At 39.2% G+C, this 19,118-nt stretch overlaps 1 protein-coding gene across 1 annotated transcript in view; it reads right to left on the reverse strand.

Moving 5' to 3' along the window:
* Nucleotides 1–19,118, reverse strand: part of SLC22A3 (solute carrier family 22 member 3) — a 140,872-nt gene that overhangs the window by 18,909 nt on the left and 102,845 nt on the right. The window contains exons 6-7 of the mRNA XM_036769199.1: nucleotides 4,050–4,147; nucleotides 3,706–3,920 (exon numbers count right to left, since the gene is read on the reverse strand). Coding sequence (XP_036625094.1) covers nucleotides 3,706–3,920; nucleotides 4,050–4,147 — 313 coding nt within the window. The remainder of the gene's footprint in view (nucleotides 1–3,705; nucleotides 3,921–4,049; nucleotides 4,148–19,118) is intronic.

Here is a 19,118-nt window from a genome sequence, read left to right on the forward strand (position 1 = left end):
AGGTTTGATACTTAAAGTCTTTCTTTAATCCTCTAAATAAATTTAATTTGCAGGGGGAGTCCAGTTGAAAGGGCAGTGGCAATATAGGTGCAAGATTAAGGCTGTATCTGTGGTTAAAAATAAATCAAAACCCAAGAACACCTGGTTTATGGTGCAATCGAATCCAGATTCAGAAGACCTGAATTCAAATCCTACCCCTGCCGCTTAATACCTGTGTAACTTTGGGTAAGTTACTTCCCTTCTGGTTCTAATTTTCTTTATCTTTAAAATGGGGGGGCGGGCAGGAGAAGGCAAGGGAAGAAGAGGAGTAGACTAGAAAATCTCCAAGGGCACTTTCAATTCTGATCATATGATCTTAGCCATTTTAATAATATCTTCTTCTGTGAAGTCATTTCTTTGGAAGTAACTGGTAAATGTTAGGAAGTAGTGGGTTCCCCCTTATTGGAGACCTTTAAGCCAAGGTTGGTCATCTACTTGTCAGGTATGTTATATTTATCCCTTTTGAGGGATGAGTTGGACTGAAAGGCCAATGATTTCCCTTCTGACTCAAAATTCTGTGCAAGTTTATATGTATGGACTTGCATGTGAGCATACACAAATAAGCAGGAACGCAACCACAAAAGTCAGTAAACACTCGTTGAGTATGTGCTCTCCTCCCTACGTTAATATTAGGAATACAAAAAGGAAAAATGAGATAGTCCCAGCTCTCAAGGATCTTCTAACTTAGAGGGATTCCACCCCCACCCCCACCCCTTCACTCCATACACACCCCCACTCCCATGAAGAATCTACTTGGAGATTCCTCTTCCTTATGTCGCACCTTAATTTTTACTTTCATAACTGGTTTCAGATTTTGCATAGAATTACACAATTATGGAATTATAGAATATTAGAGCTTTGGAAAAGACCTTAAAACATGGAATGTTAAAATTGGATGGGACCCTCAAAGTGAAAATGGGAAACTGAGAAGCCATGACAGTCATCACAGTAGTTCTGCAGAATGTAGTGCTTGGGCTGAAAAAGATTGCTGTGTCCACATTAAGCTACTTCAAAGAACATAGAGAAGTGTGATGTCCAGATGAGAGTGGAAATTTGTCCAGGCACCTCAATCATTAGAAAATAATTGATCAAATGAGATAACGTACGTAAAGCACAATATAAATACTAGTTATGTTATTATCATTGTAGTTAAAATGAATGTTGGATTGAAAATGACCCCAGCTTTGTAATTCATCTGAAAGTGACATTTGCATTTGAATCTGAATGAAGCTAGATAGAGTGCACATCACAGAAGTGCACAGCATTAGCAGAAGGAGTTTCCTCCTTGGGAATCTCTCAACACTGATAAATCGCTCCTCTGGAATCATTCCCCACCACGCCCCTCCCTCCCCTTGCTGCGCACCCCCCCCCCCCCCCCCCCCGGCCCTGCCCCAATTAAACAAACCAACCAACCAGAAACCAGGTTAATCTTACTGAAGGTAATGAAAATGCCTAATGTGTACATTTTATTTTGCTTCTGATATTTTTCTGAAAGTGAAAGGTAATTTTTCCATGTAGAAATAAATTAGTGTAATATAAAGGTTTGTGCTGGTTTTCTTAAGTAAATCAGGTTCGAGATGACAAAATCATACAAATAAGTAGAATTCTTAACTTTTCAAATTTCAATCAGGGCTCAGGAACATGGCCTAATGTCAAACTAGCCAATTTGGGGCTAGAGTACAGGCAGGAAAATTTTTTGCATGTGCCTAGAACCTTTTTTGACCACAAATGTTTGGTTTACTGGTCTGAAAGTTAGCTAATGAGTGTTCCTCAGAGGATGCTTTTGGAAGTGACTCTGTCAAGAGGCTGCTCAACACTTAAAGCACTATTACATCATCCTATCCCATCCAGTTTCCCGTTGTTTGCCCTGCCTGCTACTATGCTTCCCAGTTCTGGAGCCCTCCATGGAGCTGTTTTGGCCTGATTGGTGATTATGTCATGTGGCCTGTCATATCTAGTTGGCCCTGCCCATGTTTCACATGCCACCATTGCACCCTGGCCACCTGGTTTTCCATCATCTGCTCTTCTGTTATACTTATACTTGTTTGATAAACACCAGAAACCTAAAGCAGAACTGAACCCACTTTGTGATTTCACTGGGTTCACAGCTTCCCTATAATAAGGAAATGTTTAATCTCTTATTTTGCATCTTCCCCTAGAACAGGGATTTCTTTTGGTTTAAGATATCTTTTCTTCCACTCCTGTTAGGCTAGTGTTTCAATGTAAGTCAGTACCTGTAAGAATTTCAAGGAGGGCAGAGCCAGGAGGGTGGCTGGAAAGCAGGGACTTGCTTAAGCCCCCCCACCCCAGGCCCCTCCAAACACCTATAAAAATGGCTCCAAACAAAATCTAGAGCTGCAGAACCCACAAAACAGCAAAGGGAACATACATATACATATCTATATATAGACCAAGGGCATAGGGTGAGTTGAATATGAAGGGACGATATCTAAAAAAAAAAAATTAAATTAAGGGATGAGAGAGGAAGAAAGGGAGAGATAGAATGGGGTAAATTATCTCACATAAAAGTGGCAAGAAAAAGCAGTTCTGTTGGGAGGGAAGAGGGGGTAGGGGAGAGGGAATGAGTGAATCTTGCTCTCCATGCATTTGACTTGAGGAGGGAATAACATGCATACTCAATTGGGTATGTTACCCCACAGGAAAGGAGGAAGGGGATAAAAAAGGGGGGAATGATAGAAGGGAGGGCATATAGGGGGAGGAGGTAGTCAAAAGCAAACACTTTCGAAAAAGGACAGGATCAAGGGAGAAAATTGAATACATGGGGACTAGATAGGAGGGAGCAAAATATAGTTAGTATTTCACAACATGAGTATTGTGGAAGGGTTTTGCATAATGATATATATGTGGCCTATGTTGAATTGTTCACCTTCTTAGGGAGGGTGGGTGGGGAGGGAATAGGGGAGAGAATTTGGAACTCAAAGTTTTAAAAGGAGATGTTCAAAAAAAAAGTTGTTTTTGCATGCAACTGGGAAATAAGATATACAGGCAATGGGGCATAGAACTCTATCTTGCCCTACAAGAAAGTAAGGGAAAAGGGGATGGGGGGGAGTGGGGTGATAGAAGGGAGGACTGACTGGGGAATGAGGCAATCAGAATATATGCCATGTTGGAGTGGGGGGGAGGGTAGAAATGGGGAGAAAATTTATAATTCAAACTCTTGTGGAAATCAATGCTGAAAACTAAAAAAAATTAAATAAATAAGAATCCCGAGTCTAGGGAAAATCCAGGAAAAAAGAAATAAGAATTTCAAAGCAATCTCTGCTAAATATAATTAATAGTAGGATTCAGTTGCATGATGATTAATACATAATAGCTATTTCTTTTACCAATAAGCATATACTTAGCAGACTTTAAGTCAGTGAAGCCAAGTGAAATCAGTGATCACACAGCCCAGCAGAAAGAATATTGTATTTGAAGTTAGAGTACCTGGGTTCAAACCCTTGTTTGACTACTTACTACAATGGCTCCCTCTGGGTCCTCTCATCTGTAAAAGGAGGGGGTTGGATCATACGATAACTAAAATCTTTCCAGGTCTAAATTTATGATCCTATAAACCAAAGGGGCTGTTACATCACCAATATCAGCTTGTTCTGTCATAGGCTCCTGAGAATTCAGATCATTGATAAATTCTGGAAAAATAGTTACCTTCTGGTAAGAATGCTGTAACAAGACAGGCAATTCCTGCTACTATATTGCTCACTGCAAAGGGAAGGCGTCGTCCAATACGCTCAATTGTTAGTAAAATCAGGACAGCTCCCGGCAATTCCACAACTCCTGAGATAAAAAAATCTATATAGAGGTTTCCACCTATGATTCCCAGGCGCATGACAAGTCCTTGGTAAACCACTGCACTTGTGAACCTGGAATAACATCAGGAAAAAACAGAGCAAAACAAGTAAGTGATGAACTTCAGTCAGAGGTGAAGGCAGGCGTCTGTGTAAAATTAACACACTTAAGTCTTTTTAAAATTCAATGCAATCGGAACTTACCAAGCAAACATTAGAATAAGTGTGCATTTCCTCATTTGGGGAGTCCTCACCAGATCTAAAAAGGATGGATTACTAACCTCCTCATCTGTAACAGTGATCTAAAGGGAAAAAGTAGATTTCGAAAGTAGTATACAGCAACAAACGCCTCGATTTTAGAAGCTAGAGACTTGTCATTAACCAAACTCAAGGCAGCTGAGTCACTGACCCTACAAGACTTATCCAGGGTCTTTAGCCAACCATCACATATTATTTTATAGACTGGGAATAGAGTTATTAATTTCATACTTAGTCTTCCATCTATGATACATGGACTAAACCAAAAGGTTATTACTCTGTTGAGAATGAAATCTTGGCACTATTATCCATAGTAACTGTGAGTTAACAGAGAAAGAAATGTGGCAGATTTGCCATTTGCAAGTTAACTGAGTATGTTACACTTTTGAAACTAGAAAGAGGAATGTAGAAATAACTAAAGTAGGTAGGCCCCAGCATTGTATTTTCTTTTGGGGAAAAAAAGTAGTGAAAAGTTAAATTCAGAGACAGAAATTAAGAGTAATTCATTGAATCAGAGATAAAGATCTGGAAGGGACCTGAGATAGCATCTCATTCAACTCTCTCATTTTAATGATGAGTAAAAGGTGTCCCACTAAAGTGAAAAGACTTGCCTCCATTTCCTTACCCACCCACCTGCCCCGCCCCATTCACTTCTTCTTTCTTTCTTTCTTCTTCCTTGTTTTTTTGCATCACTATGATCCAACCACCCTTAGAGTTGGAAGGCAGTCTTACACAGAAGACTGCCCCCCAACCCACTGGAATCCACTCATGTTTCAACCCCCTTCATTCTGAGTTCTGATCCTACCACTTGACTGAAGCTCCTTTCCAGGTTAAAAATATTTCCTAACTGCTAGATCCAATGGTCTTTTCTCTCTCCTCATTCTATGTGATCTTTCTATAGCTCCTGATACTGTCCACTCTGTTCTCTCTCAGATTCTCTCTCTATCATTGGTCTCCATGTCACTACTGACTTTTGGTTCTCCTCTTAGCTTTATAATAATTCCTTTTCTTCAAAAAATTTCCCTTTCACTACTAAAATTGACAAGCATCAACAAACATAAATGTTTCCATATACAAAGAAGAGGAAAAGAGGGCTATATGAAATCACAAATCTCCACTGCATATAACTAGTTTGTTTATATTTCAGATTTAACATGGTTAAATGGGCTGTCTGCGTCCTGTTCTGAACTTCCTTTTGCTCACTTTTGTTTGTTTTTTAAATGATTCACCATTGCACTCTTTTTTGTTTTGTTTTGTTTTCTTTCTCTTAGGATCATATCTTACTCTTCTTTGATCACTCCTCCATCTGTTCACCAAGCATGGGCATTCTCCAAGGTCATGTGCTGCTTCCTTTTCTTTTCTCTCTCTCTATTTCTCCACCCTAAATATAATCAGCTCCCAATAGGACAAATATCACCTCTATGATTTTGGACTCCCAAATTTATGAATCTGACACTAATCTCTCAGTCCTACATTACCAATGTCTATAGGACATTTGTCTCCATCTTGATTCACAATCTGCACCTGAACCTTAACATGTTCAAACTTTCCTCCAAATCTACTCTCCTCTAAACTCTCCCATTTCTTTTGATAGCATCACTATCCTCCCAGCAACCATGTTTATTATCTTGACAATATTGTTTAAACAATTTTTTAGATGTCCAAAATAAGGAATAAAGAGTATGAAGAATATTGGAAATATTTTATGAAAGATAAAGGAAATCAGTCATCTCATTGCCAGACATCTTTAAATTGACGCAAAATATTGGTTCATAATAATAATAATAAGCTATGCATTTAGTATCACATATTTTTTACAGAAAACCTCTGAAACTTTTATAAAAAAACTGATTCACTATATATGATTCTGGTCAATTATTATTTTAAAACATGTCACTAAAATGTTAGGGAAAGTACAGAATAGCTTAGGATTTGAGGAACCCTTGAGAATTCCTGTTTCTCATTCGAGAATCCTGAAGATTAATATCTGTCAGAAATTTGCAAATACTAAAGGGGCTAAACTAACTGATTAGGTGAGTATGGTGACCCATGCCTGTAATCCCTGATACTGGGGGAAGCTGAGGCTGTTGGACTAACTTGAACTTAGCAGATCAGAGCCACAGTAGAGCTAAAACCAATATGGTGTCCACACTAAGTCCAGTACTTAGTGTGAGGGCCCATAAAGCTGCCTAAGGAGGGACGGACCTGTCCAGTTTGGAAACAAAGCAGGTCAAAGCTTCTATGCCAATCAATAGTGAAGTTGGTCAGTGAGTGGCTATATGGTCATCTTGTGTGAGATAGCAAGGCCCAGTCTCCACCTCTACCACATAAAACAAAACAGTTATTATACACTTCCAGATATAGACCTCTTTGGTTTAAATTATCCACATTGTCTATAGTAAGTTATCTAAATAAGCTTATCATTGACATAATAATTAAGCAACTTCCTATTTCACAGTGACATCTCAATTTCCACCTGGTTGAACTTATTTTGGTCTTCTTTGGGTTCTCCATTATGACCCCATGCCAGTTACCTCCTTCCCACCTCCTTTTCAGCTTTCTTATTTGTTTGTTGTCTTTCTCTTTTAGATTATAAGTGCTTTGAGGACAGGGACTACCTCTCCTTTTTGTATTTGTAATCCCTGCATTTAGCATAATGCCTAGCACATAGTAGGTAACTAATAAATAAATGCTTATTGGTTATTTATTGACTATTGCCTTAGTTGAATCTGACTTTTACTTGGTCAGATCTATGGATAATTGAGTTATTTTATGAATAGATCATAGGATGATAGATTTAGCTTTGGAAGGGACTTCAAGAGAGGTCATCTAATTCAATCTTTATTTTTAAAATGAGGTAATTGAAGGACAAGGAGGTTAAGCAACTTTCCAAATTTGCCCAAAGTCACAGGCAGTAAGTAACCAAGGTGGGATTTAATACTTAAACCCAGTCTTCTGACTCCAAATTCAGTGCTTTCCCCACTGTATGTACCACACTGACACAATGATTTTTTTTTTTTTACCACAACTGCTAGGTACCAAACACTGCGTAAGAAAAAAAAAGTCCCATGGGGCGGGGAGGCGAAGGAGAGAGGAGAGAGAGAGAGGAGAGAGAGAGAGATACAGAATCATACCTATAGAGATCATCTAGTCCAATTTTCCCATTTTACAGATGAGGAAATAGAAGCCCAGAGAGATTAAGTGACTTTCCAAATTTGCACAGGAAGTAAGTAGAAGAATTGACTTCACACTTAAGTTCCATGGATCCTAATCTAACGTTCTTTCCACTGAACCATGAGATAGGCCATTTAATGGAAAGAACTGAAAAAATTTTAGCACAATTTTGTCGACAAGTGTTTCTGTTGGCCTCAACGAACAATGAAAAACATCCAGACTCTTAGATCAGACTTACCCTGGCCAAGCAAAGTGGAGGCAGTGTGCGGAAAATTCAGGTCAGAACATTTTCCATAAATAGTTGAATATTTAGGGTCACAAAGATAAGTGTGGGGAAGTAGTTTTGGATTGAATGAGATAATTGCTTCAATACTCTAATTGGCTTTGTTAGTATAGATAACACTTTCAGTGTTGCTCAACATCAACAGACGTTTATTGAATTCTAACTATTTGCAAAGCACTGAACCAAACTTCAGTCATACAGAGATATGTAAGACAGTCTTCATCCTCAAGGGATGAGGAGCTATACGTTAGATAAATATAAATATATAAACATAATATTTAGATGTAATATATTATTATGTATTATATAACCATTATATGTATACATGTGTGTGTATGCATATATATACGTTATCTAAAATATATGTTAGATAAATAAGAGTCCACAAGACAGAGATGACTTTGGTTGATCCAGGGCAAGTTACTATTCTGTCATATTTAAAGAACAAATCCAGCTGGTCTTTGATTTAGAAAACATACACCACAGTGATGCTAGTCTCACAAAAGGTTGACTTCATTTGTTTTTTTAAATATCCACAGATCTTAGAGACTAAGGATAAATTAACTAGGTTTGGATGAACTCATAAAAGGTATGTTTTGAAAGGCTTAGGCAATCTCATGTGGTTGCTGCATTGTTTTTTTTTAATAAGTTATGTCTTGCTACCATATATAGTTTATAGCAGCAAGACATAAAATACAACTGTTTCTAAAGAAGTAAAAAATGAACATCACACTGAGGGCAATGGAGAGGGCTATGGTAGGTATGAGGAGTCTGTGTCATATAACCAACAAGGAATTCCAGAGAATAGGAGTACAAGACGTCATCAAAGAATTGTATAACAGGAAGAGAAAATGTCAAATGGTAAGAATGATGGATGACATGGGTAGGCAGAGTTTTGCACTTTTTTGTTGTTCGGTCACTTTAAGTTGTGTCTGACTCTTTGTGACCTCATTTGGGGTTTTCTTGGCAAAGGTACTGCAGTGTTTTGCCATCTCCTTCTCCAGCTCAATTTTGCAGATGAGGAAACTAAGGCAAACAAAGTTGAACAACTTTCCAGGGTCACACAGCTAGTATCTGAGGCCAAATTTCGACTCAGGTTTTCCTGACTCAAGGCCAGGCATTCTATCCACTGGGCCATCTAGCTGCTCTTTGCACTAGAGCTCTCAAAATATCAGGAGAAGTTTAGCAAGTTCTTCACCATGTTGGGTAGACCCATTGGAGAAAATTTATGAGAAGATCTAGACAAAATTATGTTGGATGGGAAGGCACAGATGGGTTGCAATTGGCATTGTTAGAGAGAATAACTGAATTGATGAGGATATAAATCCATCTGAGTATTCTAGAATGCCTTTTGCAGTAAAGATAATCAACCAATTAATAATAAAGTGCCTACTCTGTGCTAGGCACTGCGGATATAGATACAAGGGAGAAAAATGGAGTTGCAAAAATATAATTACATTTGGCAAGGTCATTGTACAGTATGTTTTTTTAAGGAGCAGAAGCCCTATACTAGATGTAAATCTTGTTTTTACATTTTTATCACACCTGTAAATGGATTTCAAGACCCAATGGATCATGCCAGTTTTGTCTGGGAAAAACTGAAGAAAATAGATTGATAACATTTTACCTTTTTGAGGCTCGTTACCAGTTAATATGATTGATGATAGTTTTGGAAAGTGAGAGGCCTCATGGTATAGTGGATTGAGATCTAGCCTTGGAAGCAGAAAGACCCGAGCTCTAGTCCTGTCTCCTGGCAGAATAACTCTGGACAAGTTGCTCAACCTCTCAAGGCACCTGGCACCTCTCTAAGACTCTACATTAAAAAGGAGGTGCTGATCTGCATTGACAAAGGACATTCCTCAGAACCCCCCTCTGCTGATGAAATCACAAGTCCCACTTAAATAACCCAGAAGAGCACCACCTAGGGTTGTTCACTCATTTCACTCACTGTCGTGAGACAATGTTGCCTGCTCCACTCGCCTGCTTGTCCTTTAACTCTGCCAAAGCTGTTGGTTTGGGTTTTCTTCTCCCAAACAAGGTAACCTACACCACACTGGAAAATTTTATTCATTGTTCCTCTGATTAATTTAACATTGTTTAGAATTTCTGTACATGCTTCCCTGATAATTTCTTCAAAGTGACCTTTTTATTATCTGGGAGAATCAAGGCACTAGGAATAACATTTGGCTACTCGCATAGCATTTCACTGAAGTCTTGCTTGTTGCTATAACCCTTCAATGAATTGTTTATGGAAAGCCTGAAAACATCCTTGGTTTGTTTATTTATATAGCACAAACAAATACAGCATGTTCTAAAAGTCTTAGTAAGCTTTAGTAGCTTAAAAATGAACTAACTTTGGGGACACTTGATATTTTCTGACCCTATGCCATGTGAGAATAGCAACTAGACAGGAAACAATGAACTGAGAGTTGTTACAGTTAATGGCACCTTCTTGAATAAGCTCAGCTAAAGTATAGAATTTAATCCTATTTTCTCAATCAGGATTCTTAACCTGAATCTAATCTATTCTTACAGACAGACCAAAGAGTTTTAACAGTTTTGTTGATTAGATGGTGTTCTAAGCAAGAACTTTGTACAAACATGGTTTCATTATTTCCAGAAAAATTGAAGTCAGTATTTTAGACTCTTTCCTGCCAGCCAAACTTGCTCTTACAATGTAATAAAAATAGATAGGAACAGCAAAAGCATCCCCAGGTCAGAGACCCCATCTTCTTATATCTTCTTCCCTTCTACATACTCTGCAATCTAGTGACAGTGGTCTCCTTGCTGCTCCTTGAACACAATACTCCATCTCCTGACTTTGTGCCTTTTTGCTCATTCTCCCCTATGCCTGGAATTCTCTCTTTCCTCATTTGAGTCTCTTGACTTCCTTCAAATCTCAAATAAAGTCTCACCTTCTGCAAAGAGCCTTTCCCAGTCCTCCTGAATCTTCTACCTTCCCTATGAGATTTTCCCCAACTTAGCTTGTATGTATCTTGTTTGGACATAGTTGTTAGCATTTTGTCTCTCCTATCAGACTGTGAACTCCTTGAGAGCAGGGATTATTTTTGTTTTTACTTTTTCTTTTTATCTCCAGCTAGTAGCACAGTGCCTGGCACATACTAGACACTTAATAAATGCTTGTTGATTGATTTTAATTCACCTAGCAAGAAAGCACCAAATAGTAGTGATGTCCATCAGAAGTCACTGTGGAGGGTGTCTGGGTGAGGAACACTTCTCACCTATTCTTCCTTTAAGGGACTGGTTGAGTGGAATTGATCATGCCAAGTTTCACCAATTGGGGGCTGTTTCAGATGCCTTCTGCCATCATCTAGTCCTTCACCTCTACCTTACATAAAGAGGTGGCCCTTTTCCTCACCATGGAAATTTGTATTAAATATATAATGTACAATGTATATCATATTTATATAATATAATTATATTAAAATCCCTCTTTATATGTACAAATGATCCCATTCCATCTGATTTCTCCAGCAGACTGTTCTATCATACCTTTCCCCACTAATCTTCATATATCTCCCTGCCTCCTGGCTGCTTTCTTACTACCTACAATTATACCCATGTCTCCCTCATTTTGAAAAAGCCCTCAAATTGATATGCCCCTCCCTGATACTTAGTGTCCTATAATTCTTCTCCCCTTTGTGACTAAATTCGTTGAGAAGACCATCTACAATTGGTGCCTCCACTTTCTTTCCTTTCATTTTTTTGTAAACTCTTTGTAGTTTGGTTCCCTACCTCATTATTCAACCAAACTGCTCTCTCCAAAGTTACTAAAGATCTCTTGATAGCCCAATCTAATGGTCTATTCTCAATCCTCATCCTTCCTGACCTCTCTGTAGCCTTTAATATTATCAATCACTCTTCTCTCCTTGATTCTCTCTTCTCTTTAGATTTTTAAGACACTGCTCTTTGTATCCTCCTGGTTCTCCTCCCACTTTTCTGATTACTTGCTGGATCTTCATCTACTTCAAGCTCACTAACTGTGGAGATCCCCTAAGGCTCTTTTCTGTGCCTTCTCTTCTTCCTCTATTTACTTGGTGATCTCATCAGCTCCCATAGTTTCAATTATCATCTCTATGCAAATGATTCTCAGATCTACTCATCCTGCCCTAACCCCTTTCTTGCCTTAACAGCCAGGCTCACATCTCTAACTGCCTATTTAGGCATACTAAACTGGATGTCCCACAGACATCTTAAATTCAACATGTCCAAAACTGAACTCATTATCTTTTCCTCCAAGCCCTCCTTGTACTGTCCGTGTTGAATGTACCATCATCCTCCCAGTTACCCAGATTTACAACCTAGATGTCATCATCCTCAATTCCTCTCTCTCAACCCACCCCCAAATCACATCTAATCAGTTGTCTGAGGTCCCTTCCAACTAAAAGTCTCTGATTCTATAAAATACTTAAAAAAAACCCTGCTCATTAATAAATAATTAGAAATGAAGTTATATTATAATTTCATATATAATTTTAAGTAAATGAGAAAACATAACTTGATTTGGAGACAGGGATTGGGCCTGGAATTTCACTGGTATAAAACACCTGGAGGTAAAGACTCTAAACCTTATAATGGCTAGAGCCCTTTTCTTTCCTTGATTTGCAGTTTGGCTCATTAAGAGAATTCAACAGTGACAGAATTATAACCCACTGGAACAATGGTGAATTAACTCTAATCTTTGTTTCTCCTTTCTGTTTTACGGCCACATGCAGTATGGTCCATTACCAAGTGTTTCTCTGCTATTTGAAGTTTTCCTCCCTGGTTATTTGCATTTCAAACAGTGGTTTAGATAAGATAAGATCATTCAAATTGGAGCCAGAGTTTGTTTTTGTTATAGAAAGTGAGGTGAGGGTGGGAGGGAGAGAGACCGGTGCATAATTGCTTGTAACAGATTTAAATGGCTGGGAGTCTGCCCTCCAGTTTACCAATCAACAGATGGCATGGGCTTTCTGGCATTTTATAACATTTATTTACAATCTGCATTTTTAAACGTTCTGTCTTTGTAGAGAAAATAAGCCACTTGGAGCTGAGACCTTTACCTAGACCAGGGATTCCTTGCCCTTTTTTTGTGTGCTATGACCCCCTTCCCTTGAATAGTGTGGTGATGCATAAGGACCCTTTCTCATAATGCTTTTAAATGCATAAAATTAAACAAGTAGAAATATTGGACAATAGCTGGTGGGCATGGCAGTATCTAGTGAGGGTTTGTTCTTTTTTAAAGAATGCAGAACAGGAAGAGAGCCTCTGTGTGTATGTATTCACACACACACAAATATACATATATATACACAGAGAGACATATAGCTAGATATCAGTATATGTGCGTGTGTGTGTGTGTGTGTGTGTGTGTGAATATTTGTCTCTATGTGTGTATCTAGGTATCTATCATTTTCTTTGATAAAGATAAGGGCTACTTTTTCATGTGAGATGTGGAGATAGATAAAGGCAAATGAGTAATGTGAGATAAGGAAGAAGGGAGAAGGTGGAGCTCTTAGCTAATGGCTTCAATTTTTTCAGTGAAATATGAGGCAAGGTTTTCAGCTATGAGGGTGGGGGGAGGACAGCCATCGAAGGACTGAGGGGAGATACGAAGGTTTGGAAAAATCACCGTGATGAGTGGGATAATGAATTGATTAGAGTGTTGTAAAAGGATCATTTTATTGCAGTGAGGACTCAACTGAGATTATGTAGCATAAATCTGTGGTAGACCTGGTCAGCATGGTTAGGAATTTTTCTCTAGCTTCACTCAGTGGCATGTGAATAGGACAGAAGGAGGGACATGATCATAGTAATCCAAGGTTAGAGTTTGGCAAACCGTGATTGGCAATAGAAAAGAGGAGAAAGGGATTTGAGTGTGGTTAAACTTCTTCACCAAGGCATCAATAAAGGGGTGCAGGGGTGATGGCCTGAGAAAGAGCTGAGTTCAAGGATTAATGGTCATGGTAACAGAAAACAGGGTTGGAATTATAAGGCCCAGGGCAAGATGAATTGATAGAAGATAAAGGAAATCTGGAGTTCATGAACAGAGAAATGGTTAACACTTACAAGTGATGGCAAACTCAAGGATATAATAATATCTATGTAGGTGAAGTATGATGGAAGAACAGGTCATGGTAACTGAGTTGATGCTGGAATTGGGAAATTAGGGTGGTTGAGGGAACAATAATATGTATATTGAAATCTTCTAGAATGAGGGCAGGAATTGGGGTAGAGAGAAATACTGGGCCAGGCATTGAACTCATTGAGCAAGGAGAGACAATGGGCCTTGAGTGGGGAGGTGGCACCAAAGATAATGGCTAACAGGATCTGGATTAGGTGATAATTTTGGACAGCATGAAGCTCAGAGGAGGAGAGACTGCTTAGTAGTGGTTGTAGGACAACTGGGAAGTAACAGTGTGGAGCAAGGGGTTATTACAATTCTCTTATTGCAATCAGTGAAGCAGGGTATGAATGAAAGTACAGTCAGTGCTGGATGTGATGTTATCAGGAGGGAACCAGGCTTCCGTGAGTGGCAGAAGATGGAAAGAAAGGAAAAAGGAGGATGTTAAAGATGAAAGAAAGTTTAATTGTAAATCAAGCACTCCAGAGAGCATTGTGGGAGGAGAGGACGTGTCTGGAGAAAGACTTTTCTGGGGGTATGTGTGTAGAGTTGAGGGTGTCAGGAGTTAGAGAATGGGCAGCTGGGGATGGCAAATAGGGTTTGTACATCAGCAGTCAGGTGTTAAGAATCACTGGAATAAGAAGAATATGAAGAAGTATATGCTAACTGCTGGTGAAAGAATTTAGGAAAAGCAAACTGAAGAGAGGTCAATGGAGACAGGTGACTAAAATGTTCAAAGTTCTCCCTCAAAGTCCAAACTCATGGCAGGTGATGATACTGTGTCTCAAGAGGCCCAGAGTGGGGTGTTCCACAGCAAACAGGTACAGGCAGAGGTATGGCTCAGGGCAGCCCATTCAGGAGGCAGAAGGGAGCAACTGGAGGTAGACCAGCCACAGAAATGGAGGTTGGCGTTGGGGTCTCCTAGAGAACTCTTTCCAAGCTGACAACTAATGCACAGAATTGTATAGGTAATAGGTTATAGCTTTAGCATTGGAAAAGACTTTAGATTTCATCTAGTCCATGCCCTTATCTTACAATTGAGGAAACTGACCTTTAATCTCTGTTAGTAATTGATTGATTCACTCATTCATTCATTCAATAAACACCATTCACAGTGTGCTGCAGTAGGCAATGAAGAAAATACAAAATTTAAACAAGAAATGGTCCTGGGGTGGGGGGCAGAGCCAAGATGGCAGCTAAAAAGCAGGGACTTGCTTAAGCTCTCCCCCAAATCCCTCCAAACACCTGTAAGAAATGGCTCTGAACAAATTCTAGAGCTGCAGAACCCACGAAATAGCAGAGGGGAGCAGGACTCCGGCCCAGGACAGCCTGGATGGTTGCTGGGAAGGATCTATCGCACAGTGCTGGAAGTGGAGTACAGCCCAGTATGGGCCGCGCCAGGACCAACCAGACCAGGAGTTGGGCAGAGCAGGCCAGAGGGCCATGAATCATTGAACTGTGGCAGTTACCAGACTTCTCAACCCACAAATGCCAAAGACCACTGAGAAGGTTAGTGGGAAAACTGCTGGATCTGGGTGAGAGTGGTCTTGCCCCAGCCCTGGGAATGGCAGAAGTGGTGTAGTGGTGGCAGTGGCAGCAGCAGCAGGAAGCTCCTGTGGCTGCTTCCAGAGTTCCAGCGTCAGCTGCTTCTAGAGTCCCTGGCTCACACGGTGGGAGGAATCAAGCAGCGGATTGGAGTGGGAGTGCAAGGAGCACTTTGTGGGCACCAAGGCAGTTTCTCTTGCTGTGCCCTGCTTGGATCTGGGTCAAGGTGCTGGTTGGCTGTTCTTAGGGGAGGAGGAGCGCTGCTGTGGCAGGGCTTGTGGTGATGGTAGGGTAGAAGTAGCTCTGAAAACAGCAGCTCAGCCCCTAAAGCTTGGGACAAAGTACTCTCTACACTACAAGCACTCATACCCTGACAAAAAGCTCAAAGGTCAAGTAGTTGGCTGGGAACATGGCCAGGCAGTGAAAAAGGACTCAGACTCAAACTCAGACTCAGACTCGGACTATAGAATCTTTTTTTGGTGAAATAAAGATCAAAACATACAGCCAGAAGAAGTCAACAAAGTCAAAGAGCCTATATCAAAAGCCTCCAAGATAAATATGAATCGGTCTCAGGCCATGGAAGAGCTCAAAAAGGATTTGGAAAAGCAAGTAAGAGAACTAGAGGAAAAACTGGGAAGAGAAATGAGAGTGATGCAAGAAAACCACGAAAAATAAGTCAACAACTTGCTAAAGGAGACCCCCAAAAATACTGAAGAAAATAACACCTTAAAAAATAGACTAACCCAAATGGCAAAAGTGCTCAAAAAGCCAATGAGGAGAAGAATGCCTTGAAAGGCAGAATTAGCCAAATGGAAAAGGAGGTCTAAAAGACCACTGAAGGAAATACTACCCTAAAAATTAGATTGGAGCAAGTGGAAGCTAGTGACTTTACGAGAAATCAAGATATTATAAAACAGAACCAAAGGAATGAAAAATGGAAGACAATGTGAACTATCTCATTGAAAAAACCACTGACCTGGAGAATAGTTTCAGGACAGATAATTTAAAAATTATTGGACTACCTGAAAGCCATGATCAAAAAAAGAGTCTAGATATCATCTTTCAAGAAATTATCAAGGAGAACTTCCCTGATATTCTAGAGCCAGAAGGTAAAATAGAAATTGAAAGAATCCACCAATTGCCTCTTAAAAAAGATCCCAAAAAGAAAACTCCTAGGAATATTGTAGCCAAATTCCAGAGTTCCCAGGTCAAGGATAAAATACTACAAGCAGCCAGAAAGAAATAATTTGAGTGTTGTAGAAACACAATCAGGATAACACAAGATCTAGCAGCTTCTACATTAAGAGATCGAAGGGCTTGGAATATGATATTCCACAGGTCAAAGGAGCTAGGATTAAAACCAAGAATCATCTACCCAGCAAAACTGAGTATCATGCTCCAAGAAAAAATACAGATTTTCAATAAAATAGAGGATTTTCAAGCTTTCTTAAAAGTATACAAGAAAGAGAAATCATAAGGGACTTACTAAAGTTGAACTGTTTTGTTTACATTCCTACATGGAAAGATGATGTGTGTAATTCATGAGACCTTTCTCAGTACTAGAGTAGTTGAAGGCAATATACATATATATAGGCAGAGGGCACAGGGTGAGTTGAATATGAAGGGATGATATCTTAAAAAAAATAAAATTAAGAGGTGAGAAAGGAATATATTGAGAGAAGGAGAAAGGGAGAAATAGAATGTGGTAGATTATCTCACATAAAATGGCAAGAAAAAGCAGTTCTGTTGGAAGGGAAGAGGGCGCAGGGGAGGGGGAATGAGCGAATTTTGCTCTCATCAAATTTGACTCAAGGAGGGAATAACATACACACTCAATTGGATGTCTTACCCCACAGGAAAGTAGGGGGAAGAGGATAAAAAAGGGGGGACAATAGAAGGGAGGACAGACAGGGGAGGAGGTAATCAAAAGCAATCACTTTTGAAAAGGGATATGGTCAAGGGAAAAAATTGAATAAAGGCAGACGGGATAGGATGGAGGGAAATATAGTTAGCCTTTCACAACATGATTATTGTGGAAGTGTTTTGCATCATGGTACATGTGTGGCCTATGTTGAATTGCTTGCCTTCTTAGGGAGGGTGTGGGTGGGAAGGGAAAAGGGGAGAGAATTTGGAACTCAAAGTTTTAAAAGCAGATGCTCTAAAAAAGTTGTTTTTGCATGCAACTGGGAAATAAGATATATAGGGAATGGGGCATAGAAATCTATCCTGCCCTACAAGAAAGTAAGGGGAAAAGGGATGGGGGGTGGGAGTGGGGTGACAGAAGGGAGGGCTGACTGGGGAAGAGGGTAATCAGAATATATGCCATCTTGGAGTGGCGGCGGTGGGGGGGGGGGAGGTGGAAATGGAGAGAGATTTTGTGCTCAAAATCTTGTCAAAATCAACGTTGAAAACTAAAATATTAAATAAAAAAATATGAAAAAAATGTTAAAATGATGGTTTTCCAAAAAAAACCCCAAAAACAAAAGAAAAACAAACAAAAAATAATAAAAAGAAAAGGTCCTTGATCTAAAGAATCTTTTAATCTAGTAAGAATGATTAGACATGTATACAGATAAACTTAATACCAATTAGAATATAAGCACAGAATAGAATAGAATAATAATAGAATATAAGTACAGAATATTAGATGAAAACTGTTCCAACAAATACATCATTTTATGAAGGGAGCTGCTTTTAAGATATTCTGTCAATCTTTTAGTGCAAAGAATTGTCCCTCTCTATTCCTATATTTTACATTTGGGTTTTTTAAAGTGAGAAATATCTATAACCTTAATCTTTTGGATAGGTAGGCAGGGTCCATATAAAAATGTGCCACTTTTCATAAACATGCGGGTAGATACATTAATTATTGGTAGTTGGGAAAACATGGGTACTCAAAAGGGTTGTTTTTCCCATAACCAGAATAATTTAAGGACAATAATGAAGATAGTGATGACTAAAAATGTAATTAATTTGACAGAGACTAATATTGTCATTCATTCATTCATTTGTTCAAGAAATTGTTAGTAAGTAGCTATTTTATGAACAACCTGGTGCTAGGCATTGAGATACAAAGAAAAATAACACATGGTCCTTGTTGGAGACTTCTTTGGGCAGTGGGAACTCTATCATGCACCTGTGTGAGTAAAATACTACTTGAGAGCTAAATGGGAGACTTCTTTTTTTTTTCCCTTTGGATGCTATTAGTCTCTTTCAAAGTCATATTATCAAGATGACTTTCAAGAACTTATCAGTGACCTCAGATAGGGAAAGACAAAGAGACATTAAAGTCATCAGCAGAATTAGATTGCTTTTCCTGAAGCCCAATTTCCAGTGACATCCTATGCATGATAGCCCTATTTTCCAGAAAACTCTCTAGAAGTGTACTGGCATCATAAAATGGATTTGGCTTTATTGAAGTCCCCTATATAAATCACAGATTCATAACATCTTGGAATTTGAAGAGACAACAGAAGTCAGCTAGTGCAAACTATACCGGAACAAGACTTTACCAAATGATTTTTTTAGTTCCTTAGAAAAGTTCACCTCACTTTATTCCAAAAGCGTACTTTTAATATTCAACACATAAGTAACTTAGTGGAATAGAAATGCTCTCATCAACATCAATATGAGAACTTAATGCCTATTTAAATGGTTTGGTATTTTTTCCTTTTGTAATACAAGTTATGTGGACTATTTTGGGCCCTCAGCCAGTCCTTTTGTTAAGACATGATGGAGAGAAGAAATTTGGTGCCATTAGTTTTCAGCCTGGGAGGAGAGATTCCCTCCCTCATCCCACACTCTGCTGGGCATGTTGCCTAGAACAGCAAAAAGTGCGTTTATCCAAAAGGTCCCATGGGGGGATCCAAAGGGCAGCCTGGATATTAGC

This window comes from Trichosurus vulpecula, chromosome 7, assembly GCF_011100635.1.
Source record: "Trichosurus vulpecula isolate mTriVul1 chromosome 7, mTriVul1.pri, whole genome shotgun sequence".
In the NCBI taxonomy this organism is placed as follows: Eukaryota; Metazoa; Chordata; class Mammalia; order Diprotodontia; family Phalangeridae; genus Trichosurus; species Trichosurus vulpecula.